The sequence below is a fragment of the Macaca fascicularis genome, chromosome 5 (assembly GCF_037993035.2).
Source record: "Macaca fascicularis isolate 582-1 chromosome 5, T2T-MFA8v1.1".
NCBI classification, from domain to species: domain Eukaryota; kingdom Metazoa; phylum Chordata; class Mammalia; order Primates; family Cercopithecidae; genus Macaca; species Macaca fascicularis.
This window is the reverse complement of record NC_088379.1, coordinates 662,501-689,582: the sequence shown is the minus strand read 5'-3', so window position 1 is coordinate 689,582 and position 27,082 is coordinate 662,501. Positions and strand designations below refer to the sequence as shown.

Here is a 27,082-nt window from a genome sequence, read left to right as displayed (position 1 = left end):
GCTGGTTTATCATTTTTATAGATGATGCTTTTGATATCACAGCTAAAAAATCTTTGTCTGCTCAAGATCACAGAAACGTTTGCTTATGTTTACTTCTAGAAACTGTGTAGTCTTAGGTGTTACAAGTGTATTTTTAGTTATTTTTATATGTGGTCCAGGTATAGATCGAGGCTTTTTCTTTTTGCACATGCATATTCAATAGTTCCAGCATCATTTGTTGAAAAGATATTTCTCTCTCCACTGAATTGTCACATGTACATATTATACCACTTCACATACAGTACAAGAACCTTACGTCAGTGTTATGGATTGAAATTGTGTCCCACAAAATTCATAAGTTGAAGTCCCAGCCCCCGGTACCTCATTATGTGATCATATTTGAATATAAAACCTTTAAAGAAGTAATTGAGGCCAGGCGCGGCAGCTCATGCCTGGAATCCCAGCACTTTGGGAGGCTGAGGCAGGAGTATCACTTGAGGCCAGGATTTAAGAGCAGCCTGGGCCGGGCACTGTGGCTCACACCTGGAATCCCAGGACTTCGGGAGGCCGCGGCAGGCGGATTGCCTGAGCTCAGGAGTTCAAGACCAGCCTGGCCAACATGATGAAACCCTGTCTCTACTAAAATACAAAAAATTAGCCAGGCATGGTAGCGTGCACCTGTAATCCCAGCTACTTGGGAGGCTGAGGCAGGAGAATCACTTGAACCTGGAAAGTGGAGGTTGCAGTGAGCCGAGATTGCGCCACTGCACTCCAGCCTGGGCAACAGAGTGAGACGCAGTTTCAAAATAAATAAATAAATAAAATAAATAAATTAAAAAAATAAAGACGTGATTAAGTAGAAATGAGGCATGAAGGTGGGGCTCTAATTCAGCATGACTGGCATTCAGCATGCCTGTGAGACGAGGAGACCAGGTCACACAGAGTCCCACAGGTGAGCACGTATGGAGGGAAGACCATGTGAAGAGGTAGCGAGAGAACAGCTGTCTGCAGACCAAGAGGAGAGGCTTCTGCAGAGACCACACCCGTCAACGTCTTCATCACAGACATTCAGCCTTCAGAGCGGTCAGAGGATACATTGCTGCTGCTGAAGCCACCTAGTCTGTGGTAGCTTGCTGTGGAAGTGTTAGAAAACTAACAAGGAAAGTAGGGGTCTGTGTGTATTTGGGGGACCGGAGACTCTGGGCAGAGGCCCCTGACCCTCCACCCTCGAGGCCTGGGCAGGGCTGAGGAATGACCACATCTGTGCTTCTACCAGCTTGCATCACCCTGGCAGCCGGAAACCGGTTCTGCGGTGTTAGGCGAACGCAGGGCAGCTGACTGGTCCAAGCACGCCACCCAGAGGCAGCCTTGGAACTGCACCTGCTGGGCAGAACCTGGGCTCTACCTGCATCCGTCCTGACAGCCCATCAGAGTCCATGGGACGGATGCACCTGCTCATGCACCTGCCTCCAAGGTCTGTGGGCTAGGCGGGTCCAAGGGGGCCTGGTGTTGGAACAGAGCCTCTGGAGCCAGGAAGATGGTGGCCATGTTTGGTGGCTTCTCCTGGCCTGAGCATGGCCCCCAGGACTGGGCGAGATAGGATGCCCTCATCTACAGGTCCTTATCAGCTGTGATGACAAGAAGTGGGAGCGGCTGCTCAGGGCCCCTGGGCAGCTGAACCCTGGGGACAATCCCTGGGCTGAGAGGGCCCTCAGAGTGCACGTCTTAGCAGCCTGGGGTGCCCGCTGCCCTCGACGGAGACATGGGGGGGTTGTTATAGGGCAGGAGAGAGGCTGGCCTTGGGTAGAAAGGAGCAGCACGAAGGCCCAAGGAGGGAGGTGACTGGGCAGAGGCAGCCCCTGTGGCCGTGCCAGGCTGCTTGGCCCCGTCTGTCCTGTGGGGCTCCCCGATGTCCCTTCAGTCTGGCCCCGCTTTGACGCCTTGAGTTTGAGAGAGGCCACGTGTTCTTGAATCCTAGTGGGATCCTCGGCAACTGCTTTTGAAATTCCTCTTTCACGACCCAGGCGGCTGGGGCAAGTTGTCTCCCGTCAGCATTGTGGAGAACAAATGCTTTCGCTGCCTTGATCTGTCCAGCAGGGCAGCTGCCAGTGCCCAGGTCTGAGCAGACGCAAGGCAGAGGCGCGTGTGGAGACAAGGGGTGAGAGCGGCCAAAGCCTCAGCCTTGCCCACCCCATCCTTCTTCCATGCTGTGGCCGGTGAGATTTTTCTGAAAAGACTGATCTGGTCCCATCATTTTCCTGATCAAGACATCCTAGCAGTCTCCCAGTACTTTCAGAACAAAATCCAGCACCTCTGGCCTGGACACAAGGCCCTGCCCCTCACTCCCGCCAGCAACGCTGGTGAGTAGCAGGTGTGCTGAGGACTCAGGTAACGAAGGGGGTTTCACCATAGCCCATCCTAGCAAATAGCTTCAAGGTTCCATTTATGGATTCTAATTACTTAAACTGTTCAGCTGGTTCACTCCACAAATACTCATGGAGCACCTACCTCCTGTGCTCCTGGACAGCTCCTCCTCCTGGGATCACCAGTGAACAGAAGAGACAACACTGTCTTCCAGAGCTTATGGGAAGGATAAACATCGCAAACGAGTGAATTCTACAACACAAGAGTGATTCCTTTCTGGGAAACATAGAGCTGAGAAAGAGACTGGGAGCCCGGGGGTGCACTTTGAGTCAGAGAAGGCCTCCCCTGTGTGATGTTTGGGTAAAGACATGAAGAGGGGAGGGGCAGCCCTGTGGCTGTCAGAGGCGGAGGCTGACGCAGGGCTGGGGGTGGCCGGAGACAAGCGCACACAGTGACTCAGTCTCTTTCAGTGACTTCAGCTCTTACTCTGAATGAGCCCAAAGCCATTTTGAGCACAGGATGATGCACACCGAGTTAAAATTTTGAAGGCTAATTGTGGCTACTCCTTTGGAATAGACCGAAGACCAGGGATGGCTCTTTCAGCACCCAGGTCAGAAATGCAGGGGTCTGTCAGGCTCCGATGCACGTCGAAGTTAGAGGCCACAGAATTTGCTGCCTGGCTGTGGGTGGGAGGCATAGAAGATGCCCCTGAGGTTTCTGGCCAGAGCGAGGTTGGGGTTTCCAGTCCCCAAACAGGGAGCACTAGGGTGGGTCTGATCTGTGTGAGAACAGACGCTTGAGTTTCAATATTATGGGTGCGTGCCTGTTGGATACCCTGAGAGAGATGTTGGACATGTGGCTCTGTCTTATCTGGAGGCCCCAGAAAAAGATTTGAGTTGAATATGAATTTGGGAGTGGTCAGAATACAGGTGTTTCTTAAAGCCATGAAACTAGATGACTTTAAAATAACCTTCAGGTCAATCCAAGATGGCTGATTAGAAAGAGTTGCAGTCTGAGGTGCTCACAGAGAAGAATGAAAAGGGGTGAGTGAATTCAGCACCTTCAACTGAAGCATCCAGGTTCTCACACTGGGACTGACGAGGCAAACAACTCAACCCATGGAGAAGAAAAGAAGTGGTAGGGGGGTCAATGGCCCACTCAGGAGTGGCATGGAGCCACAGGAACCCCCACCACCAGCCGAGGAAGTGGTGAGTGATTGTGCAGCCCTGCTTGGGAAATCATGCTTCTCCCATGGATCTTTGCAACTGTGGATCAGGAGATCCCTTCATGAGCCCCCACCACCAGCGCCTTGGGCCGATACATAGAGCTTTGTGAAACTTCAGCAGAGCAGCCACTCAGCCACACACAGAGACCCAGGTGTTTCACGTACTCTGGCCCCAGGATCCCTGGCAAGGTGGGAAATCCATCCTTCCAGATTCCTGGGAAGAGGGCTGACTCCATGGAGCCAAGCAGAATCGTTCTGCAGTCCTCACTTCCATGGCACCTCACAAGTTAAGATCCACTGGCTTGGAATCCCAGTCAGCCAACAGCAACAGGCTGGACTCTGCCTGAGAAGGGTTCGAGTTCCCAGGGGAGGGGTGGCGGCCATCTCTGCAATTAGGTAGACTCAGCCATTCCAGCCTGCAGACTTTGGAGAATACAAGTGGTCCAGATGAGGAGCTGTCCCCCACACACAGCACAGCTGCCTTTTCAGATCATGGCCAGAGTGGTTCTTCAAGTGGGATCCCAACCACTTCTCCTCACTGGGTGGGTCCTCCCTGCAGGGGCTTCAGCCACTCCAGCCAGAGTTCTATGGATGGAGCTCTGATCTCCCCTTGGGATGGAGCTCCCAGGGGTGGGGCAGCCACCATCTCTGCAGTTTGGTTGACTTAGTCATTCCAGCCTGCCAGCTTTGGAGAATACAAATGGTCTGGATGAGGAAGGACCCCCCCACACCCCCAACAAAATGCAGCACACCTGCTCTATGAAAAAGCAGCCAGACTACTTCTTTAAGAAGGTCCCTGATCCGATTTCTCCTGACTGGGTAAGACCTCCCAACAGGTGTCTACAGCCACCTCCTGCAGGTGTGTTCAGGTTGGCAACAGATCAGTACCCCCCGGGACAGAGCTTCCAGAGGAAGGAGCTGTCATCTTTGCTGTTTCTCAGTCTTCACTGGTGATACTTCCAGGTATGGGAAAAATCAAGGCAACTAGGGTCTGGAGTGGACCCCCAACAAACTGCAGCCATCTTATGGTAGAGTGGCCTGACTGTTAAAAGAAAGCAAACAGAAAATAAGAACAACAACAACATCATCAGCAAAAAAGTCCCCACAAAAACCCCATTCAAAGGTCAGCCACCTCAAAGATTGAAGGTAGATAAGCCCACAAAGAAGAGAAAGAATCAAGGCAAAAATGCTGAAAACTCAGAGTGCCTCTTCTCCTTTAAATGACCACAACACCTCTATAGCAAGGGTACAGAATGGGGCTGAGGCTGAGATGGCTGAATTGACAGAAGTAGGCTTCAGAAGGTGGGTAATAACCAACTTTGCTGAGCTAAAGGAGCATTTGTAACCCAATGCAAAGAAGCTAAGAACACGATAAAACCATACAGGAGCTGATAGCCAGAATAGCCAGTTTAGAGAGAAACGTAACCAACATGATGGAGCTGAAAAACACAACATGAGAACTTCACAATGCAACCATGAGTACCAATAGCAGAACAGGCCAAGTAGAAGAAAGAATCTTAGGGCTTGAAGACTGTATTTCTGAAGTAAGATAGGAAGAAAAGAATAGAAAAAAAAGAATGAATGATATAAAACCTCTGGGAAATATGGGATGATGTAAAGACACCAAACCTACAGCTGACTGGGGTACCTGAAAGAAATGGGGAAAATGGAACCAAATTGGAAAACATCCTTTAGGATATCATCCTGGAGAACTTCCCCAACCTAGCAAGACAGGCCAACATTCAAATTCAGAAAATGCAGAGAACCCCAGTAAGATACTGTATGAGAAGATCAACCCCAAGACACATAATCACAGATTCTCCAAGGTTGAAATGAAAGTGTTAAGTGCAGCCGGAGAGAAAGGCCAGGCCACCTGGAGAGGGAAGCCCATCAGACTAACAGTGGGCCTCTCAGTGGAAACCCTACCAGCCAGAAGAGAGTGGGGGCCAATATTCAACATTCTTAAAGAAAAGAATTTTCAACCCAGAATTTAAGCAAAGGAGAAATAAGATCCTTTTCAGACAAGCAAATGCTGAGGGAATTCATCACCACCAAGCCTACCTTGCAAGAGCTCCTGAAGGAAACACTAAATATGGAAAGGAAAAACTGTTACCAGCCACTATAAAGACACACAAATACACAGACCAGTGACACTATGAGGCAACCACATAAGCAAGTCTGCAAAATAACCATCTAGCATCATGATGACAGGATCAAATCTACACAAAACAATATTAATCTTAAATGTAAATGGACTAAATGCCCCAATTAAAAGACACAGAGTAGCAAGCTGGATAAAGAGCCAAGACCTGTCAGTATGCTGTCTTCGAGAGACCCATTTAGGCCAGGAGCAGTGGCTCATGCCTGTAATCCCAGCACTTTGGGAGGCTGAGATGCGAGGATCATGAGGTCAGGAGACCGAGACCATCCTGGCTAACACAGTGAAACCCCATCTCTACAAAAATACAAAAAAAAAAAAAAAAAATTTAGCCAGGCATGGTGGCAGGCACCTGTAGTCCCAGCTACTCAGGAGGCTAATGCAGGAGAATGGCGTGAACTGGGAGGCAGAGCTTGCAGTGAGCGGAGATCGCGCCACTGCACTCCAGCCTGGGTGACAGAGCAAGACTCTGTCTAAAAAGAAAAAAAAAAAGAGAGAGAGAGATCCATCTCACATGCAAAGATACACATAGGCTCAAAATAAAAGGATGGATAAAAATTTACCAAGCAAATGAAAAACAGAAAAAAAAAATAGGGGTTGCAGTACTAGTTTTCGACAAAACAGACTTTAAACCAACAAAAAGCAAAAAAGACAAAGAAGGGCATTACACGATGGTAAAGGGTTCATTTCAACAAGAACTGACTACCCTAAATATACATGCACCCAATACAGGAGCACCTAGATTCATAAAGGAAGTTCTTAGAGACCTATAAAGAGACTTAGATTCTCACATAATAATAGGGGAAGACTTTAACACCCCACTGACAATGTTAGACAGATCATTGAGAAAAAATTAACAAAGATATTCAGGACCTAAACTCAGCTCTGGATCAAGTGGATCTGATAGATATCTACAGAATTCTCCACCCAAAAATAACAGAATACGCATTCTTCTCGTTGCCACATGGCACTTACTTTAAAATTGATCACATAATTGGAAGCAAAACACAACTCATCAAATGGAAAAGAACTGAAATCATAACAGTCTCTCAGATCACAATGCAATCAAATTAGAACTCAAGATTAAGAAATTCACTCAAAACCACTGAACCATATGGAAACTGAACAACATGCTCCTGAATGACTCTTGGGTAAATAATGAAATTAAGGCAGAAATCAAGAAGTTCTTTGAAACTAATGAGAACAAGAGACAATGTACCAGAATCTCTGGGACACAGCTAAAAATCTCTTTCCCTAGTGTTAGGGAAATTTATAGCCCTAAGTATCCACACTGAAAAGCTAGAAAAATCGCAAGTTAACAACCTAACATCTTAACTAAAAGAACTAGAGAACCAAGAGCAAACAAGCCCCACCCAGAGCTAGCAGAAGACAAGAAATAATCAAGATCAGAGTCGAACTGAAGAAGACAGAGATGCCCAAAACCCTTCAAGAAAATCAATGAATCCAGGAGCTGGTTTTTTGAAAAAATTAATATAACAGATAGACCACTAGCTAGACTAATAAAGAAGAAAAGAGAGAAGAATCGGCCGGGCGCGGTGGCTCAAGCCTGTAATCCCAGCACTTTGGGAGGCCGAGACGGGCGGATCACGAGGTCAGGAGATCGAGACCATCCTGGCTAACACGGTGAAACCCCGTCTCTACTAAAAATACAAAAAACTAGCCGGGCGAGGTGGCGGGCGCCTGTAGTCCCAGCTACTCGGGAGGCTGAGGCAGGAGAATGGCGTGAACCAGGGAGGCGGAGCTTGCAGTGAGCTGAGATCCGGCCACTGCACTCCAGCCTGGGTGACAGAGCGAGACTCCATCTCAAAAAAAAAAAAGAAAAGAAAAGAGAGAAGAATCAAATAAACACAATCAGAAATAATAAGGGGGATATCACCACTCACCCCACAGAAATACAAACAACTATCAGAGAATACTAGAAACACCTCTATGCACATAAACTAGAAAATCTAGAAGAAATTGATACATTCCTGGACACATATACCCTCCTAAGACAGAACCAGGAAGAAATTGAATCCCTGTACAGACCAAAAATGAGTTCTAAAATTGAGGCAATAATAAACAGCCTACCAACCAAAAAAAGCCCAGGACCAGAGAGATTCACAACTGAATTCTACCAGAGGTACAAAGAAGAGCTGTTACTACTCTACTGAATCTATTCCAAAAAAATTGAAAAGGAGGGACTCCTTCCTAACTCATTCTATGACTCCAGCATCATCCTGATACTCAAACCTGGCAGAGATACAAGAAAAAAAGAAAACTTGAGGCCAATATCCTTGATGAACATTGATGCAAAAATCCTCAATAAAATACTGGCAAACCAAATCCAGCAGCACATCAAAAGTCTTATTCACCACCATCAAGTTGGCTTCATCTCAGAGATGCAAGGTTGGGTCAACATACACAAATCAATAAATGTGATTCATCACATAAACAGAACTAAAGACAAAAACCACATATTTATCTCAACAAATGCAGAAAAAGCCTTTGATAAAATTCAACATCCTTCGTGTTAAAAACTCTCAATAAACTAGGTATTGAAGGAACATACTTCAGAATCATAAGAGCCATGTATGACAAACTCATAGCCAAGAAAAAGAAGAAAGAAAAAGAAAGAAGAAAGAAAGGAAAGGAAAGGAAAGGAAAGGAAAGGAAAGGAAAGGAAAGGAAAGGAAAGGAAAGGAAAGGAAAAACTAGACGAGGTCACCAAGGGAGTGAGTGTAGACAGAAGGGACAGAATCAAGGGCTAAGACTTAGGGACACCTGTGTGAAGGGGACTCCACCTAGTCCCTATGAGACAGCAGCCCCTGCCACATGCTCCTGTATGTTTCAGCAGCTGGACTTATGGTTTGTAACTGGGTATTTTTGTGAAGATGTGATTCATCTCCGTCTCTCCCACCACGCTCCTTGCAAAAGGAGCCCTGTCCTTTTGCAAACTGCTGTGCCCCAAGGCCTAGAGCAAGCCCTGGCTGCCTGACAGTAACAAGCCAATAAGCAAGTGCATGAGTGAAGGGCACCAGGATTCTTTTCTGTGTCTGTTTTTACCATTGCCACACTTAAAAAACATAAGTTATTCTGTTTTCTTGATGGGTCAGGGATAAACATTCGAAAATACTTTTATGTTATTAAAATCCATGCTACTATGTAAGAGTTAACATAAAAATTTCCATTAGTAATTTCTTCATATAATTTTAGAAATAACATATATTTTGCAGGGCGCAGTGGCTCACGCCTGTAATCCCAGCACTTTGGGAGGCCGAGGCGGGCGGATCACAAGGTCAGGAGATCGAGACCATGGTGAAACCCCGTCTCTACTAAAAATACAAAAAATTAGCCGGGCGCGGTTGTGGGCGCCTGTAGTCCCAGCTACTCGGGAGGCTGAGGCAGGAGAATGGCGTGAACCCGGGAGGCGGAGCTTGCAGTGAGCCGAGATCGCGCCACTGCACTCCAGCCTGGGCGACAGAGCGAGACTCCGTCTCAAAAAAAAAAAAAAAAAAAAAAAAAAAAAAAAAGAAATAACATATATTTTAAGCAAAATTCTTCTCTGTTTTTTTGTTTTGTACGTATCACTCCAGTGTGACTTACTGTTTCTTACAAAATCCACTATCAGTTTTTTGTTTTGTTTTGAGATGGAGTCCCACTCTGTCACCCAGGCTGGAGTGCAGTGGCACGATCTTGGCTCAGTGCAATCTCTGGCTCCTGGGTTCAAATGATTCTCCTGCCTCAGTCTCCCAAGTAGCTGGGATTACAGGTGCGCACCATCGCACCTGACTAATTTTTGTAGTGTTAGTAGAGATGGGGTTTTGCCATGTTGGCCAGGCTGGTCTCAAACTCCTGACCTCCAGTGATACACCCGCCTTAGCCTCCCAAAGTGCCAGGATTACAGCTGTGAGCCACTGCACCTGGCCCACTCTCAGATTTTATAATTCTATCACCAACAATGGTTTGACAGAACCAGGCTTTGAATAAATGCCTGACTATCATCTGACCCAGCAGAGAACTTCTCACATTATTAAAAAACAGTGCAGTTCTGAGTTGAACGTGGTTCACACTTTCATTTATGTTAATAAGTAAAAGAGAACTGAAATCGCAAAGACAGTGGAACGTCACTTCATCAATGACATGAGTGTCTCTTCTGAGTCAGATGATAGTTTTCTAATACTGGAAGAACATTTCCTTGATTTTTGGTACTATTCACAATGTAATGGTTACAGCCGCAACACACGTTTAAATTTAATCTACATTACTCGAATTTTCCCATAACTTCATTAAATCTAGACAGTCAATAAAGCAACAATCCAGCCTGCATATGTAGCATTTGCCACTTTCTATAGTGTAAATGTCCCCCTTGTGGCCGACTTGGAGCCACACACAAAAAGTCACTGAGCACGGTGCTAGGAAGAGACGGTGGTAACCCATTCCAGCTTTTACCCCTACAGATACAGCCGGTATCAGTGACCTCAGGAACGCAGGTGATGTAAAATGTGGTAAAATAATTACAAAGGGATGGCTTTGAGTATTTATTACCTATGTTTTAAGTAAGTTTTATTTAATTCTAAGTGCATATCATTTAATGTTCAGCAATGTCTGTATCTAACAGCTGGCCTGCAAAGCTCCTGCAGTGCAGCAATCCGCTCCGGGAGCCAGTGCTCACCAACTCCGGCCCACGTGGCTCCTGGGCTCCTCTGGTGGGCCTGACCTCATCAGGTGATCCCTGAGAGGAGAGAGCAGAAGCAGGAGCAGGAAGGATGCAGACTGGCCCATGTGGGCCACCTGGGAAGGGTGGTGACTTCTGGGAGGGGTGAGGGCCTCAGCCCTACAACTGATCATTGACAAATCAACAACCAGAACAACCCTGGAAGAGACCCTTGTGCCTCAGATGAGATCACAGCTCTGGGTGATGCCTTGATTTCGGCCTGGAGCGGCAAGGGGCAGAGGACCCAACTGACCCCACAGAAAGTGGAGAGGGCCAGGTTCAGGGCTCATGCCTGGAATCCCAGCACTTTGGGAGGCCGAGGTGGGTGGATCACCAGAGGTCAGGAGATTGAGACCAGCCTGGCCAACATGGTGAAACCCCGTCTCTACCAGAAACACAAAATTAGCCAGGCATGGTGGTGGGTGCCTGTAATCCCAGCTACTCAGGAGGCTGAGGCAGGAGAATCACTTGAACCTGGGAGGAGGAGGTTGCAGTGAGCCGAGATGGTGCCACTGCACTCCAGCCTGGTGACAGACTGAGACTCTATCTCAAACAAAAACAAAAACAAAAACAAAAACAAAAAAGAAAGTGGTAGAAAATGCATTTGTGTTGTTACTAAAATGGTGAAAATTTGTTACACAGTAGTAGAAAAACTAGCAAGTAAACTGACTCCCTTAAACTTGAACTCATAAAAGAAAAATCCATTTAAAAAATACCCCCACAACTTTTTTTTTTTTTTTTTGAGACGGAGTCCCGCTCTGTTGCCCAGGCCAGAGTGCAGTGGCCGGATCTCAGCTCACTGCAAGCTCCGCCTCCCGGGTTTATGCCATTCTCCTGCCTCTGCCTCCTGAGCAGCTGGGACTACAGGCGCCCGCCACCTCGCCCGGCTAGTTTTTTGTATTTTTTTTTTTAGTAGAGACAGAGTTTCACCGTGTTAGCCAGGATGGTCTCGATCTCCTGACCTCATGATCCGCCCGTCTCAGCCTCCCAAAGTGCTGGGATTACAGGTTTGAGCCACCGCACCCGGTCATTACCCCCACAACTTTCTAAGGTGGTGTCTGATGACCTGGAGATGCTGGAGGGAGCTGCTCAAGCTTGAAGACAGGAGCTGGGAGGACAGAGCTGAGCTGCCCTGCATTACGGAGGGGACAGAAGGGACCCGAGGGAAGTCGAGAAAGGAGACGCAGGGAAGACTGAACAGTGGGGTCAGGAGGCAGGAGGCCTGTCTTCGGGAGGCTGGAAGGGAGGCGTGACAGGAGGAAAGATAATGGAAATTTTCTGCGGAGGTGCTGTGCACCTAGAAACCACTGTACCCCTGCAATCCTAAGCAAGTTATCTCACAAACACTCATGAGAAAGTGGAGTTGTGTTTGGGGGGAATTTTCTTTACTTTTTTGAGTTGAGGAATGTTATGGTTAATATTGAGTGTCAACTTGATTGGATTGAAGGATGCAAAGTACTGATCCTGAGTGTGTCTGTGAATGTGTTGCCAAAGGAGATTAACATTTGAGTCAGTGGGCTGGGAAAGGCAAATACACCCTCAATCCGGGTGGGCACCATCTAATCAGCTGCCAGCATGGCCAGAATAAAAGCAGGCAGGAGAATGTGGAAGGACTGGACGGGCTGAGTCTTCCTGCCTCCATCTTTCTCCCATGCTGGATGCTTCCTGCCCTTGAACATCAGACTCCAAGCTCTTCAGCTCTGGGACTCTTGGACTCACACCAGTGGTTTGCCAGGGGCTCCAGGGCCTTTGGCCACAGACACGGCTGCACCGTCAGCTTCCCTATATTTGAGGTTTTGGGACTTGGACTGGCTTCCTGGCTCCTCAGCTTGCAGACGGCCTATTGTGGGACTTAACTTGTGATCGTGTGAGTCAATTCTCCTAATAAACTTCCCTTCAAATACATCTATCCTATTCTGTTCCTCTAGAGAACCCTGACTAATACAGGGAGAAAAGCTCAAAGATGTGAGCGAAAGGACAGCTGGTACATAGGTTACTGAGAAAGTGTAAGGTCTTTACCAGTAGAAAAACTTTTACCCGCTTCTTACCAAATAAATGTTGAACAAATTATCTAAAGAACATTAACTGAATGAGGCATAAATTCTAGATCTCACCTTGTCCAGTCGGTCCTGTGTGTCCCCAGCCTGACGTCCACAGCGCAGGCACGTGACAAAAGATGGCCACACGGATGGAGGGACGACAGATGAAGGAGTCACCCGCTGACCCACAGGAAAAAGCCCAGATACCTTCGCTGATGTTGCGAAGACACTGCCCAGACCACGCCCGGGCACAGTGTCAGGCAAAGTCTTGCAAACTACTGAATCCTCACTGCCTAACTAACAGGGGCAGTAACTGGGCTCGGGGCCTTGTTTCCCAGTTACCATATCCCCCGCACCTCGGGGCACTGCGGCCCAGAGGTTACCATATCCCATATCCCACCCGGCAGCTCTGAGCACTGCTGCCCGAGGCACAGCGATCCTCTGCTGAGAAGTCAGCGTCAGAGGACGCCAAACGCCGCCCCTCCCCGCCGGAAGTGACGCTGGGACGCCGCTTCCTTGACGCTCTGTCTTCCAAGTCAGTCTCCCGAGCACGTTTCCGGGCAGCTGGAAACTTGAGTTTCAAACTCCAAGTCCGGAAGTCAGGTACTACTTCATCAGATACTATATTTCAGGTACTACTTTTCATCAAATACAGAAAGGTTATCCAACAGGGAGCTAGAAAGGTGACTTGTGTCCACCCCAGTCCCCATGACAAGTCCCCAGATGGCCTCTCACATTTGACGGCCACGCACAGCGGAATTTGGATTTGGGGTGAGCCCTTCCTCTGAAGGGAGCAGGCAGTCGTGACCTGGAATCACAAGGCCATCTTGTTGGAAGCTGCTGCCTGCCCCAGAATAACGATGGTCGTCCTTCTGGCGCATGGGTCTTGAGTGGCTCCAGTTGGGTTACTGAGGGATGAAGGCTGGATATGAAAGAAATGGATTCAAGCTACCAGAGGAGCAGCTCCGGGCAAGGCAGCAGGGGTAAGCCTCTTCTCATCACCCCCAGGGAGTCAGCTTTCACCTTTGCAACTCACGTCTGTGGGCATGCTTGTTGCCCACCATTTATAAAATAAGAATATATAGAAGGAGATAGAATGGATATAACCAGAAAACTATAGAGAGACATAAAATTAAAAAAAAAAAAGTTAAAAGATTGAAAAAGGTAACTGAGAAAGGGACCTGGGTGGGAATGTAAATTTGAACACACACAGTGCAGCTTTGCCTTAATGGATAAAATAATGATATGGAAATTTACTTCCACTAACGAATGAAGAAAAATATGTCCAAAGAAAATATAACATTAATGAATGAACAAGAAGGCAAGAAAGAATAATCCGAGGAACAAAACACAGATGAGACACATAGAGAATATCATGTAACTATAACCATTTAGATAATTGCATCAAACATAAATGAAGTATCCCAAGCAAAAGGCACAAATGGTCAGACTGACTTAAGAAAGCAAGAACCAACCTTATGTTGCCTTCAAGAGAGAGAAAGAGGTGGAAATTAAAATTTAAGGATGGAAAATAATATACCATGCAAACAGCTAGCATAAGAAAGTTGTCATAGCTGAGGCTGTGTGTGTGTGTGCGCGCGTGTGTGCGTGTGCATGTGTGTTTTAAGACAGGGCCTTGTTCTGTCGTCCAGTCTGGAGTGCAGTGGTGTGATCAGAGTTCACTGTAACCTCCGACTCTTAGGTTCAAGCAATCCTACCGCTTCAGCCTCCTATGTAGATCCTTCTTCTTCAGCCACCACATGTCATTATGCTTGGCTGATTTCCTAAACTTTTTTTTTTTTTTTTTTTGGAGAGATGGGAGTCTCACTATGTTGCCCAGGCTGGTCTCAAACTCCTGGCCTCAAGCAGTCCTCCTGCCTTGGCTTCTCAAAGTGCTGGGATTATAGGCACGAGCCGCTGCGCATGGCCTGTAGTAGCTGTATTAATAGCACACAAAATATTCTTCAAAAAGGCCGGGCGCGGTGGCTCAAGCCTGTAATCCCAGCACTTTGGGAGGCTGAGACGGGCGGATCACGAGGTCAGGAGATCGAGACCATCCTGGCTAACACAGTGAAACCCCGTCTCTACTAGAAAATACAAAAAACTAGCCGGGCGAGGTGGCGGGCGCCTGCAGTCCCAGCTACTCCGGAGGCTGAGGCAGGAGAATGGCGTAAACCTGGGAGACGGAGCTTGCAGTGAGCTGAGATCCGGCCACTGCACTCCAGCCTGGGTGACAGAGCGAGACTCCGTCTCAAAAAAAAAAAAAAAAAAAAAAAAAAAAAAAAAAAATTCTTCAATAGAATGAGTATTATGAGACAAAATTCAATATAATAGGAAGAGACAACAATTACAAACATATACACATCTAATAACAGTATGCCAAAATATATGAACAAAACTAATAAAACCAAAGGGAAAAATAGAAAATCTACAATCATAGCAGGAGATTTAACATGCTATTCTCAGTAACAGAATAAGTAGACAAAAAGAAAAAGGTATACGGGAGATCCAAATGACACTATGAACTAAACTGAATTGACATTTAGAGAACATAATCAGCAACAACTTCAGAATGCACACTCTTTCCAACTGTATGTGAAACATTTGCCAGGACAGGCCATGTGCTTGTCTCAACAGATTTCAAAAGATCAACATCTTACAGAGTGTTTCCAGACCACAACAGTAATAAATTAGGAATCTGCAACAACAACTAATCTAGAAAGGACCCCAAATGTCTAGAAGTTAACTCACTTCTCAACACCAATGAGTAAAAGAAGAAATCACAAATATCACTAGGAAATTTTTTTACCAGAGTAATAATAAAAACATAACATAAGGAAAATTGTGGAATATAATTAAGGAAATGTTTAAAGCAAAATTTATAGCATTAAAAGTTATATAAGAAAAAAAGAAAGGTCTCAAATGACAGCTAGAAAAAGAAAGGAAAACTAACGCTAAAGGAAGCAGAAAAAGGAGATAATAGCCAAAAGAGCAGAAATCAATGAATAGAAAACAAAATATAAAGATAATGATGAAACCAAAAACTAGTTTTTTGAGATGGTCAGTAACACTGATAAATCTCTAACCAAATTAAGAAAAAAGAGAACACACAAGGCAGGGCGCGGTGGCTCAGGCCTGTAATCCCAGCACTTTGGGAGGCTGAGGCAGGCAGATCACAAGGTCAAGAGATTGAGACCATCCTGGCCAACATAGTGAAACCCCATCTCTACTAAAAATACAAAAATTAGCCGGGCGTGGTGGCGGGCACCTGTAATCCCAGCTACTGAGGAGGCTGAGGCAGGAGAATCACTTGAACCCAGGAAGCAGAGGTTGCAGTGAGCAGAGATTGTACCATTGCACCCCAGCCTGGGTGACAGAGCAAGACTCCATCTAAAAAAAAAACAAACAAAAAACAAACGAACAAAACACAAATTACCAATATCAGAAATGAAAGAGGGGACTTCACTACAGATCCTATAGATAAAAAAGGATTTTTTTTTTTTTTTTTTTTTTTTTTTTGAGATGGAGTCTCAGTCTGTTGCCCAGGCTGGAGAGAAGTGGTGCAATCTCAGCTCACCTCCACCTCCCGGATTCAAGCAATTCTCCTATCTCAGCCTCCTAAGTAGCTGGGATTATAGGCGTGTGCCACCACACCTGGCTAACTTTTGTATTTTTAGTAGAGACAGGGTTTCCCATGTTGGCCAGGCTGGTCTGGAACTCCTGATTTCAGGTGATCCACCTGCCTCGGCCTCCCAAAGTGCTGGGATTGCAGGCATGAGCCACTGCACCCGGCCAAAAGGGATTCTTTTACTTTTTTTTTGTTTTTTGTTTTTTTTTGGCTTTATTGAGGTATGTTTTATGTGCAGTAAAAGTCACAACTTCTAAGGAAATATTGGGATAACTTTATGCCAACAAATCTAAGAACGTAACTAAAATGGGAAAATTCCTTGAAGAACACAGGACACTAAAGCTCATTCAAGAAAAAAATTAAATAACCTTAATAGCCCTATATCTGTTAAATAAATTGAATTTATAGCTAAAGTCATTCCCAAAGAAGACATCAACCCCAGATGGCTTTGCAAGTGAATTCTACACAACACTTAAGGAAGAAATAACATCAATTCTATACAGTTCTTTTACAGAAAAGAGAAAACTAGGGAATACTTCCCAGCTCACTTTATGAAGTCAACATTACTCTGACACTAAACAAAGACAAAAACATTACAAGAAAACTACAAATAATATCCTCATTAACATAAACACAAAAATCCTCAACAAAAGAACAGCAAGTCATATCCATCATATATTAAAAGAATAATACATGTGATCAAGTGGGCTTCACCTCTGGAGTACAAGCTTGGTTGGACATTTGAAACTGAATCAGTGTAATTCATCATATTAACAGGCTGAAAAAGAAAAACCGTATGATAATCTCAAAAGATGAGGAAGAAAGCATTTGACAAGATTCATCAATTATTCATGATAAAAACACTCAACAAAATAGAAATAGATTTCAACCTGATAAAAAGCATCTACCAAAAAAAATTACAGCTTACATTATCCTTAAGGCTGAAAGACTAAATGGTTTCCCACTAAGACAAGAAACAAGGCAAGGCTGTTTACTCTCGTTACTTCTGTTCACTATTGTGCATGAGGACCTAGCCAATACAATAAAGCAAGAAAAAAAAAAAAGCATGCAGTTTGGAAAGGAAGCAGTAAAATGGGTTCTGTGTACCTGTGGCATGATTGTCTTTGTAGAAAATCTTACCAAATACACAAAAGCAGCTGCTAGAATTAGTGAATTTAACAAGGTCACAGGGTAAGAGGGCAATCTAAAAAGTTAATTGTATTTATATGACTAGTAACAAACAATTTTATATTAATGCTATATATTTATATAGTAACATTTACTAAAGTAAATTTTACTTTAAAGAAATAAGAATAGACACAAAAATCTAATGAGGGTATCTGGCCAGGTGTGGTGGCTCCTGCCTGTAATCCCAACACTTTGAGAGGCTGAGGTGGGAGGACTGCTTGAGCCCAGGAGTTCGAGACCAGCCTGGGCAAAATAGTGGGACCTTCTCTCTATAAAAAAATAAAATAAAATAAAAAACAGAAAAAAAGAAAGAAAAATAACAAGGGTGTCTTATTTCTTTAACATTTACAAAATGAAAAATATAAAAATATGAAATCCTTATAGGGAAATTTAACAAAATGTGTGCAAAGTCTGTGCACTGAAAACTACGAAATATTGATGAGATGAATTAATGAAGACTAAGTAAATGTAGGTTAGACGATTCAATATTGCTAACATACTAATTATCCCCGCATTAAGATATAGGTTCAATACAATCTCAATCAGACATTTTCGGGTAGAAATTGACAAGTTGAGTCTAAAATCTGTATGGACGTGCAAAGGACCTAAAATAGCCAAATTATTTTGAAAAAGAGTCAAAATGTTGGAGGACTCACATTACCTGATTCCAGCATTCACTATGGAGCTACAATAATCCAGATACTGTGGTGTTAGCATAAGAACAGACATGGCTGGGCACAGTGGCTCATGCCTGTAATCCCAGCACTTTGGGAGGCCAAGGCAGGTGAATCATGAGGTCAGGAGTTCAAGACCAACCTAACCAACATGGTGAAACCCCATCTCTACTAAAAATACAAAAATTAGCTGGGTGTGGTGGTACGCGCCTGTAATCCCAGCTACTTGGGAGGCTGAGGCAGGATAATTGCTTGAACCCGGGAGGCAGAGGTTGCAGTGAGCCGAGATAGCACCACCGCACTCCAGCCTGGGCAACACAGTGAGACTCCATCTCAAAAAAAAAAAAAAGGACAGACATATAAGTCAATGGGTCAGAACTGAGAGCCTAGAGATCAATCCACATTTTCCAGTCAATTGATTTTTAATAAAAGTACCAAGGTAATTTAATGGTATTGGTGATTATTTTCAAGAAATGGTACTGGAACAACTGGATATCCATGTGCAAAAATAAAAACCTTGACTATTACATCACACCATTTACAAAAATTAATTCAAAGTGGATCACAGATGTACACTTAGGAGCTAAAACCATAAAACTTCTGAAAGACAAGGAAATATTTGTAATCTTGGTTTAGACAATTATTTCCTAAGTAGTACATAAAAACCATAAAAGAAAAAAGTAATAACTGGATGTCATCAAAATGGAAAGTTTTGCTTTTTAAAACATGTTGATAAGAAGATAAGAAGGTAGGTCAAAGACTGGGAGGAAATACTTGCCAAACATTTATCCAATAAATAACTTACGTTCAGAAAGTATAAATAATTCTTACAACTCAATTACAAGAAGACAACCCAATTTTTAAAAAATTGGCAAAGGATTTGAAAAGACTCTTTACTAAAGATATATGAAAGGCTCAGTGCTATTAGTTGTCAACGTAATGCAAATTAAAACACAATGAGATACCACTGCAAACCCACCAGAATGGTCAGCATTATTAAGACTGACAACACCGTGGGCTGGTGAGGGCGTGGGGCATCTGGAGCTTTCACACTTTGGTCTGGGAATGCAAAATGGTACAGCCCCTCTGGAAAACAGTTTATCAGTTTCTTGAAAGTTAAATATTAACTTTTGATACAGTCCAGCAATACCACTTCTAAGGATGTGCCCAAGAGAAGTGAAAACATGTTCACAGAAGACTTGTCCTTGAATGACAATAGCAGCGTTATTCATAACAATCTCAGTTGGAAAAACACCAAATGTCCATCATTTCATGGATGAGTAAACAAATGTTGGTGGAATTCTGCTCAGCAATGAAAACAAATGATCCATTGATTCACACAGCGACATGGAAAAGTCTCCAAGCATTTTGGCAGCAGAAAGAAGCCAGACAGGAAAGACTATGCTGCTGAGTCTATGTATGTGAAATTTCATACTAAAGCTACGGTGACAGAGAGCAGGTCGTGGTTGCCTGTGCCCAGAACAGAGGGAGAGGGTGCTTGCAAAGGAGAACGTGGGGGGAGTTGGGACAGTGCTGGATCATCTCAGTGATAGTGACTCATAACGAAGTGTCCAGTTGTCTAAACTCACTGAGTTGTACACTTAACATGAATGATTGGTATTGCACATAAATTGTATCCCAATATAAAAGGGCACAAAAAGTAATACCTGAAGATAGGTGTTACTCATGAACCGGCAATTTCACTAAGTATACACCCCAAAAATGCATGTCCAAATGAACCGGCAATTTCACTAAGTATACACCACAAAAATGCATGTCCAAGTACATCAGGGCACACAAATAAGAAGGTTCACAATTTATTAATAATATTCCCAAACTAGAAACGATCCAATGTTCATCAGCAATGAAATGGATAATAAACCGTGTCATATTCATGCAGTGAATCAGTAACCAGCGATGAAAAAGCCCCCGTTGCATGCAACATGGATACACTTCGCAGACACAAAGTTGAATGAAAGAAGCCAGAGATACAAGAATTATGTTCTATGATTCCATTAATATAAAGTTCAAACACCAGGCAAAATCAAACTAGAATGGTTAGGGATGCTTGTCAAGGTAATGAAAGTATAAATAAATGCAAGGAAGTGATTTCAAGTGAACTCAGCAGAAGCTCTGGTGGGAGGGAGGCTGTAGTTGGAAAGGTACAGGTTGTGTACTCAAATCCTGCAATATTCTGTTTTTTGAGTGGAAAGTATACAGATGCTCATTTATAAGTCATTAAGCTATTACATATATACTTTATGATTTTTCTGTGGATCGATTACATTTCACAAGATAAGAGCTTTTAAAGTAATATTTAAGGTGCATTATTGTGTCTCTGAGAACTCGCTGGCTGCGGTTTTATGAGAGTAAGTTCTTTCAATAAATCACCAGCTGTGCAGAGTTACACAGAGAGGCACACACTGTGGCTGAGTAAGTGAAAGGTCAGTAGTGATTGTTCTTGGAAATAACACAGTGAAGATTAATAATTTAAAATGTTGAGTACTTACGTAGTTAAAAAGATAAAGGATGAAAGCACTAAAAAGAGGTTGGGTGTGTTGGCTTACACCTGTAATCCCAGCACTTTGGGAGGCTGAGGTGGGGGGATCATTTGAGGTCAGGAGTTCGAGACCAGCCTAGACAACATGATGAAACCCCGTCTCTACTAAAAATACAAAAATTAGCCTGGCGTGGTGGTGGGAGCCTGTAGTCCCAACTACTCAGGAGGCTGACGCAGGAAAATCACTTGAACCCGGGAGGCAGAGGTTGCAGTGAGCTGAGATTGCACCACTGCGCTCCAGCCTGGGTAACAGAGTGAGACTCTGTCTCAAAAAAAAAGTACTTAAAAAGTTAAGTGATAAACAAATTAGAAAAAAAAAAAGAATCAGCCAAACTAATTGAAGTCAATATTCTAGGAGATTGAATTTTAAATGCTAATAAATATGTAAATATTAAAATAAGGTTTACAGTTGATAGGAAAAATATTCTTGGATTAACACAATTGCTGTTGTAATCAGAAAAAAACCGCACGATTGTTTTAAGACACCATCTCTGGGCTTCAGGTTCCTTGTCTTTAGGACAGGAGGGCGAGGTGGCCCCAGCACAGAGGCAGCTGTGGGGACTATATGCCCTGTGTGAATGCTCCTGGCACATCACGGGCTCTGTGATCTTTAAAATAACTCCTCTTTCCCCAACAACCTGTAGAAGTCATTTCTCAAAAGCACGGCGCTTCTTTCTGAGGTGGGTGCCCCTCCCTGAGCCCTGAGCCCTGAGCCCCGGAAATCACCTGACTAGACTGCAGCTGCCAGAGGTCCCCTCATGGGGCGGAGTTAAGGGGTGGGCCCCGCAGGTGCTTGGGGGAAGGGATTCTGCCAGAAAGCAACCGAATCAGCTTTGAAAATGTGCCTGCGTCTGCTCCCATTTCCACTTCTGTTTTTAGGTGTCAGAAACCAGCTCAAGTGTACAGGCCGTCCCTCTGAGTGAAGGGTCATTGACGGGTCCCCGTGAGCTCAACGGACTGTACAAGGATACTGCATGACCGGGACCACAGACTGCCCTCCCCTCTCTCTGCCAACCCAATGTCATCCACTCAGGAACACTGCTGACCATCTGCAGAGTCTCAGGAAGTGATGGGAAAAGGGTGGGGGAGATGAGCAGGCAAACCTGTGATTGCACCGTGATGGGCAGCAACCCCGCCAGCTCCCCAGTGGCAGGGCTCCTTCTAGACATACCAGGGCATCCTCCTGCGGGTCCAGGGCCTCCCTTATCCTCAGGGTAAAATCTGAACTTCCCAGCAAGGCTCAAAGACCCTTCTGGGTGGGCATCTGCTGCCCGACGGTGGCACCCTCACTCTGCCCCTCCTACCTGAGGACTTTACTGTGCGCCAGCTCCGGGCTGTCTCCTCCAGGGCCTCTGCTCTTGACATTCCTGCAGCTGGGGCATGCACCCTCCCAGAGCCCCTTCCCCACACCCAATACAGAGATGGGGGCCTGTCTGCGTGTGGGCCCACCTGCCTCACCTGGCCCTGAGCGCCATAGGAGGAGAACCAGCTGACTTTGCCGTCCTGTCACAAGATGGAGCAACCCACCCATTCATTTGTTCATGCGTTCGTTCCACATAGCTGGGGCAAAGCCAGATCCTGATGGGGATGGGAGATGGGGGCAAGCTGGACAGGATCGCAGTGAGCTGAACTCCCATCTGGCAGGGATACACACCTTTGGACCACAGGGAAATCCTGCCTGTTATGGAGGAGCGTCTGTCCGGGGCAGGGGACCGCAGGGAGGCAGCTCTTGGAGCCTGAGTGTGAGCGGCGCTCCGCCAGTCACTGGCTCCTGCATAGGAAGCCTCTGTGAGGACAGTGGGGCCGCCTACCTTCGTGTGCCGCAAGGACTGAATGAAAAGCTGTGTAGGCTGTGTAGAGCACGCGGAGCGGCACCTGGAGGGCAGTGGGATCCCACAAAACTGAGTTACTCCTCAGTGGGATGAAGCGAGCATCTGGGAAATGCAAAGGCAGACGCCGGTGAGGACGTGGAGAGGCGACACACCCTAGGCTGCAGGAGGTGCCTGTGCAAAGGCCCTGTGGCAGCAGCAAGCCGCCAGTGGGATGGAGGCCTCTAGCAAGGGGCCGGGGAGGCTGGTGGCCAGACTGGGGAGAAATTCTGCAGGACTGACCTGCCTTCTATGGGATCTCTGATGGCAGAAACCCCTCCAAGCTGTTTTTCCCTGCCCTAAGAGGGCACAGCCCCATCCTTCCACCCTCACCCTTTAGGGAGGGAGGAGGATGAGGCCCCATCAGTTCACTTCCTCCTCCAAAGCCTAATCGTCGTGGCTGCAGCAGCCTTGCTGCATTGGGAATGGAGAGGCCGCTCCGCCCTCACCGGAGGTGGCTGCAAACCTCGTTTCCCTGGAAACCGCAATAATCAGTGGAAGTCAGTTCATGGTAAGTCTGCTCGCGCGCGTGGGTGCCACGATTATTATACAAGCTGATTTACACACTGTCCGTTGAAAACCTATGCACCATAAATGCAAATGAAGGGTCACTATTCCTACTGTTCTGGCGAGTCATCGTGCAGGATACACAGGACCATTCGCGAGGTTCTAAAATCTGCACTCTCTGCTAAAAATACAGTGAAACATGCTCGTCCTCCTCGCAGCTATAGCAGTTGAAGTAAATCCCACGCAGATGTCCAGGAGCGCATGAAGGGCCTTCACATAGATTCACATGGGCAGATGGTTTCTGAGAAAGGTGGGCGAGGGGCCCGCGCTGCCTGCAGCCTGTGGGTGCAGCTTCCTTCAGACAGAGCCTCTGGGGGCTCTGTCCGGGCCCACCGGGCACCATGGGACAAACTGCGCCCTTCAGGGGCATGAAGCTCTGCCCTCTGGGTGAGGGCTCCACAGGCCAGAACTTGCTAAGGTTGGTGACACAGACGGAGGTGCGTTCTCAGGGCGTCCCTGCACCTCCCCCGGCGCCCGGAGCGCGTTCCCTGCTGCAGCCACTGAATCCGGCGCAAAGTTATTTAACGCTGCAATTAGCCGGCAGGGTGAGTCATCGGCTCCCCAGCCTCCTGCCGCCACAGCAGAAACGAACTGGAAGGGACCAGGGGTGCAGGCCCAGCTGCTCGGCCGAGGGCCTTCCGGAGACGCTCCCATCCCCCCAACCAAGGGGCCGAGGCGAGCTCCTCTCAGGAAAAGGCTGGAGGGCCCAGAGAGGCCGGGGAGGTGACCTTCCCCCACCCCACACACCCAGCCGCCCCACGCCTTCCTCTCACCCACCTCGAATCGCCAGGGTAGGAATGAGGCGGAGGAATTTGCCGCCCTTGTCCCCCTCACTCAGGCCGTGAACCGCCTTCTGATGAATTAATTCACGTGCACCCGCGTCTGGGGAAAATTCCTGTCTGATCCAGACGAGCTTTGCAGACTAAAACCAAACGAGACTCATCCTAGGTTCTAAGATGTCAGCTCCAGCTTAGTTCAAATGGCTAGTCCTAAAAGTCAGCGCCCCTACTCATCCCCCGAACCGCGTGCACACGCGCGCGCACACACATGCACACACTACACACGAAACACACCACACAGGCACCCACAAGCAACACGCCGCACAGGCGCAGACGTCAGCACTTCCCAGAGACCCTGAACGTCCTCATCCCTTGAACAACCCCCTCCCCCCACAGCACTCGGGCTCACTCCTCCCTTCCCCCCAGCACCCGGTCCCTCCCCCTCCCTCCCCAGGCTCACTCCTCCCTTCCCCCCAGGACCTGGCCCCCTCCCCCTCCCTCTCCGGGCTCCTTTCCCCCCCACCCCAGCACCCGGGCTCTCCTTTCCTCCCTCCTCTCCCAGGTTCCCCCTTTCCCCTTCTCCTTACCCAGGCTCTCCCCAATACCCACTCACCCCTAGCACACGAGCTCCCCTCTCCCCAACTCCCTGCACCCCCATAACTTCCACAGGCTTCCCGGCCGCTGGCAGGCGGGTGGGCGGGAAGTGAGGCCCAGACCCAGTGGATAGAGAGGGGAGAGAGGGGAGCGCAGACGCAGGGGCGCCGAGCGGTGGGGAGCGCTGGGGGTGGGGCCCAGGGGGTCCGGGAGAGCGAGCTGGGGGTGGAGAGCGGCGTTTCCGCAGCGGCCCGCGCCGGATAGGGGCGCGGATAGGGAAGGAAGGCGGAGAGACGCGGCCAGGGACCCCCGCTCTGGGAGGAGGAGGCGGAGGGGCGTCCCGGGGGTGGCGGGGGCTGCCGGGGGCGGGGAAGGGCGGCGCCAGGGCGAGGCGCGCGGGGCCGCGGGCGGGGTGGGGGGTGGGGGGGGGAACGAGCGTCCTGGGAGGGGCCCCGCGGGCTGGGGAGGGGGCGCGCGCCCTGCGGTCTCTGCGCCGCATCGGTTCCCGGCGCGGGGTCGCGGCGGCGGCGGCGGCGGCGGCGGCGGGAGGCGGAGGATGCGGGCTCCGGCGGCGGCGGCGCGGGCCCGGGAGGACGCGGGAGGATGAGGAGGAGGCCGGCGGTCCGGCCGCGCGGCGCCGGGAGGAGGCGCAGGCGGCGGGGGCGGCGGCGGGCGGCGGCGGGCGCGCGGGGTGCGGGCCGGCTCGGGCGCGGAGGATGAAGTGGAGCGTCCGCGGGGCCTGCGCCGCGCTCTCCTCCTGCCTCCTGCTCGCCTGCGCGCTCAGCGCCGCCGCCGTCGGCCTCAAGTGCTTCTCGCTGGGCTCGGAGCTGCGCGGGGAGCCGTTCCGCCTGGGGGCCGCCGCCGGCGCCTTCTACTCGGGGCTGCTGCTGGCCGCCGGCCTCTCGCTGCTCGGCGCCGCCCTGCTCTGCTGCGGACCCCGGGACGCGCCCCTCGCGGGGTCGGAGCCGGGCCCGGGTCTGGGGGTACCCGCGGCGCCGGCAGGAGCTTCCGAGGCCGCGCCGGGCGAGCCGGGGGCCGCGGCCGGGGCCCCGGGGCCGGTGAGCAGCCAGAACCTGCTTCTGCTCGGCGTCCTGGTCTTCATGCTCGGGGTCCTCAGCGCCTTTGCGGGCGCCGTGATCGACGGCGACACCGTGTCCCTGGTGGAGCGCAAGTACTCGCACTACTGCCTGCCCCCGCGGGCGCCAGGTTCGAGCCCCGGCTCGGCCCCAGGTTCAACCCCCGGCTCAGCCCCCGGCTTGGCCCCGGGCTCGGCCCCCGGCGCCCCGCGCTCCCGCAGCACCCTGGACAGCGCCACGTCCGCCAAGTGCCGCCAGCTGAAGGACTACCAGCGCGGCCTGGTGCTCTCCACCGTCTTCAACTCGCTCGAGTGCCTGCTGGGCCTGCTCAGCCTGCTGCTCGTCAAGAACTACAAGTCGTCGCAGGCCCGGCGCGGTCGGCGCGGCAGGCGGAGGGGAGGCCGGGCCCTGGCGCGGCCCCGCGGCGGCTCCGGGCTCCGCGCGCAGCCGCTCGCCTCTCGGGCGCGCCGGGGCCGGCGGGGCCGGCGGGGGCGGCGGCTGCAGCAGCGGCCGAGCGAGGCCTCCATCCTTTCCCCGGAGGAGTCGGACTTGGCCGCCCCCGGGGACTGCGCGGGCTTCGCGGCGCACCACGCGGTCTCCTACATCAACGTGGGCGTCCTCCACGCGCTGGACGAGGCGGGCGCGGAGGTGCGCTGCGGGGGGCACCCGTCGGTGGAGCTGCCGGGGTACGCGCCCTCGGACCCCGACCTCAACGCCTCCTACCCCTACTGCTGCCGGCCGCCCTGCGAGACGCCGCGGCCCTGGGAGACCCGTCGGGCCTGCTGAGCCCGCGGGCCGGACCCCCATCCCGCGGACCGTGCTTGCGTTCCCCCCGCCCGGCTCAGGACCCCCGCGGCAAGGGAGGACGGGCGGCGGGGTGGGGTCCAGGGCCAGGCCTCAGGGGCGCTGCCTCTTCCACGTGGCTTTGCAGCCTCCGGCCTGGCCCCCTGTGCGGGCTCCGTGACCACAGGAGGGGGCCCCTGATGTGACCATTTCTGTATCTGGGAGGTTTCTCTTCTTATTTGTGTCGTTCATATCTGGATTCCATTTTCAAGTTTACAATAAATGTTTGGGCTTGGCTAGCCCGACTGCACTTTTCTTGGCAAGTCCAAACCCTGGGGCTGCTCTGCCTGGTGGTCCGAGGCGAGGGGGACAGAGCGAGCGCCCCAGGACGGCGACTTCCCACGGAGGAAGAGCGGACAGAGACGAAAAGCAACTGGTAATTCAGGAAAGGAGAAGCGAAAACACCCAACGGCAACACTTTGTACACGGATGTGCCTGCTTTTGTTGATACTTTCTTACTGTAAAGCTCTCCATAAATAGTGAAAATGTTTGGTAAATTTATTGCAATTTAAAATTGGTGAGTTCCTTTATTAAATTAATTGCTATGTTATTGGAGAATATTCATCAAATTGGAATTAGAGGATGTCTACGCACAAGTCAGTGTTGGGAGAAATGGTTTCATTTGGTCTGACAGACGTTGAGTTTGAACAGTTGTATTCTGCTAGCTAGTTGACTGAATCCAGCCTCTTTCTAAAGCTAACTTTCTGTGTGTGTAGAGACACTGATGCCACATCCCATACATTTCTTTTCTTTCGTTTTTCTTTTCTTTTCTTTTTCTTTTTTCTTTCTTTTTTTTTTTTTTTTTTTTTTTTTTTTGGAAACT

General features: G+C 48.7%; 1 protein-coding gene and 2 long non-coding RNA genes across 3 annotated transcripts in view; 1 reads left to right on the top strand and 2 right to left on the bottom strand.

The window, feature by feature from the left end:
- LOC101867236 (uncharacterized) overlaps window positions 1-24,978 on the bottom strand; it is a 39,277-nt gene extending 14,299 nt beyond the window's left edge. The window contains exons 1-3 of the long non-coding RNA XR_012434536.1: window positions 24,360-24,978; window positions 23,745-23,889; window positions 22,344-22,466 (exon numbers count right to left, since the gene is read on the bottom strand). This is a non-coding gene — a long non-coding RNA (uncharacterized lncRNA). The remainder of the gene's footprint in view (window positions 1-22,343; window positions 22,467-23,744; window positions 23,890-24,359) is intronic.
- LOC141410269 (uncharacterized) lies at window positions 2,594-12,928 on the bottom strand. Its single transcript, XR_012434537.1, has 2 exons — window positions 12,558-12,928; window positions 2,594-4,610 (listed from the first exon to the last, which is right to left on the bottom strand). It is a non-coding gene; the product is annotated as an uncharacterized lncRNA (long non-coding RNA).
- TMEM271 (transmembrane protein 271) overlaps window positions 24,807-27,082 on the top strand; it is a 2,463-nt gene continuing 187 nt past the window's right edge. Inside the window, exon 1 of the mRNA XM_045391982.3 lies at window positions 24,807-27,082. This exon is cut by the window's right edge and continues 187 nt beyond it. Within this exon, the coding sequence (XP_045247917.1) occupies window positions 25,057-26,202 (1,146 nt within the window). The 5' untranslated portion in view covers window positions 24,807-25,056 and the 3' untranslated portion in view covers window positions 26,203-27,082.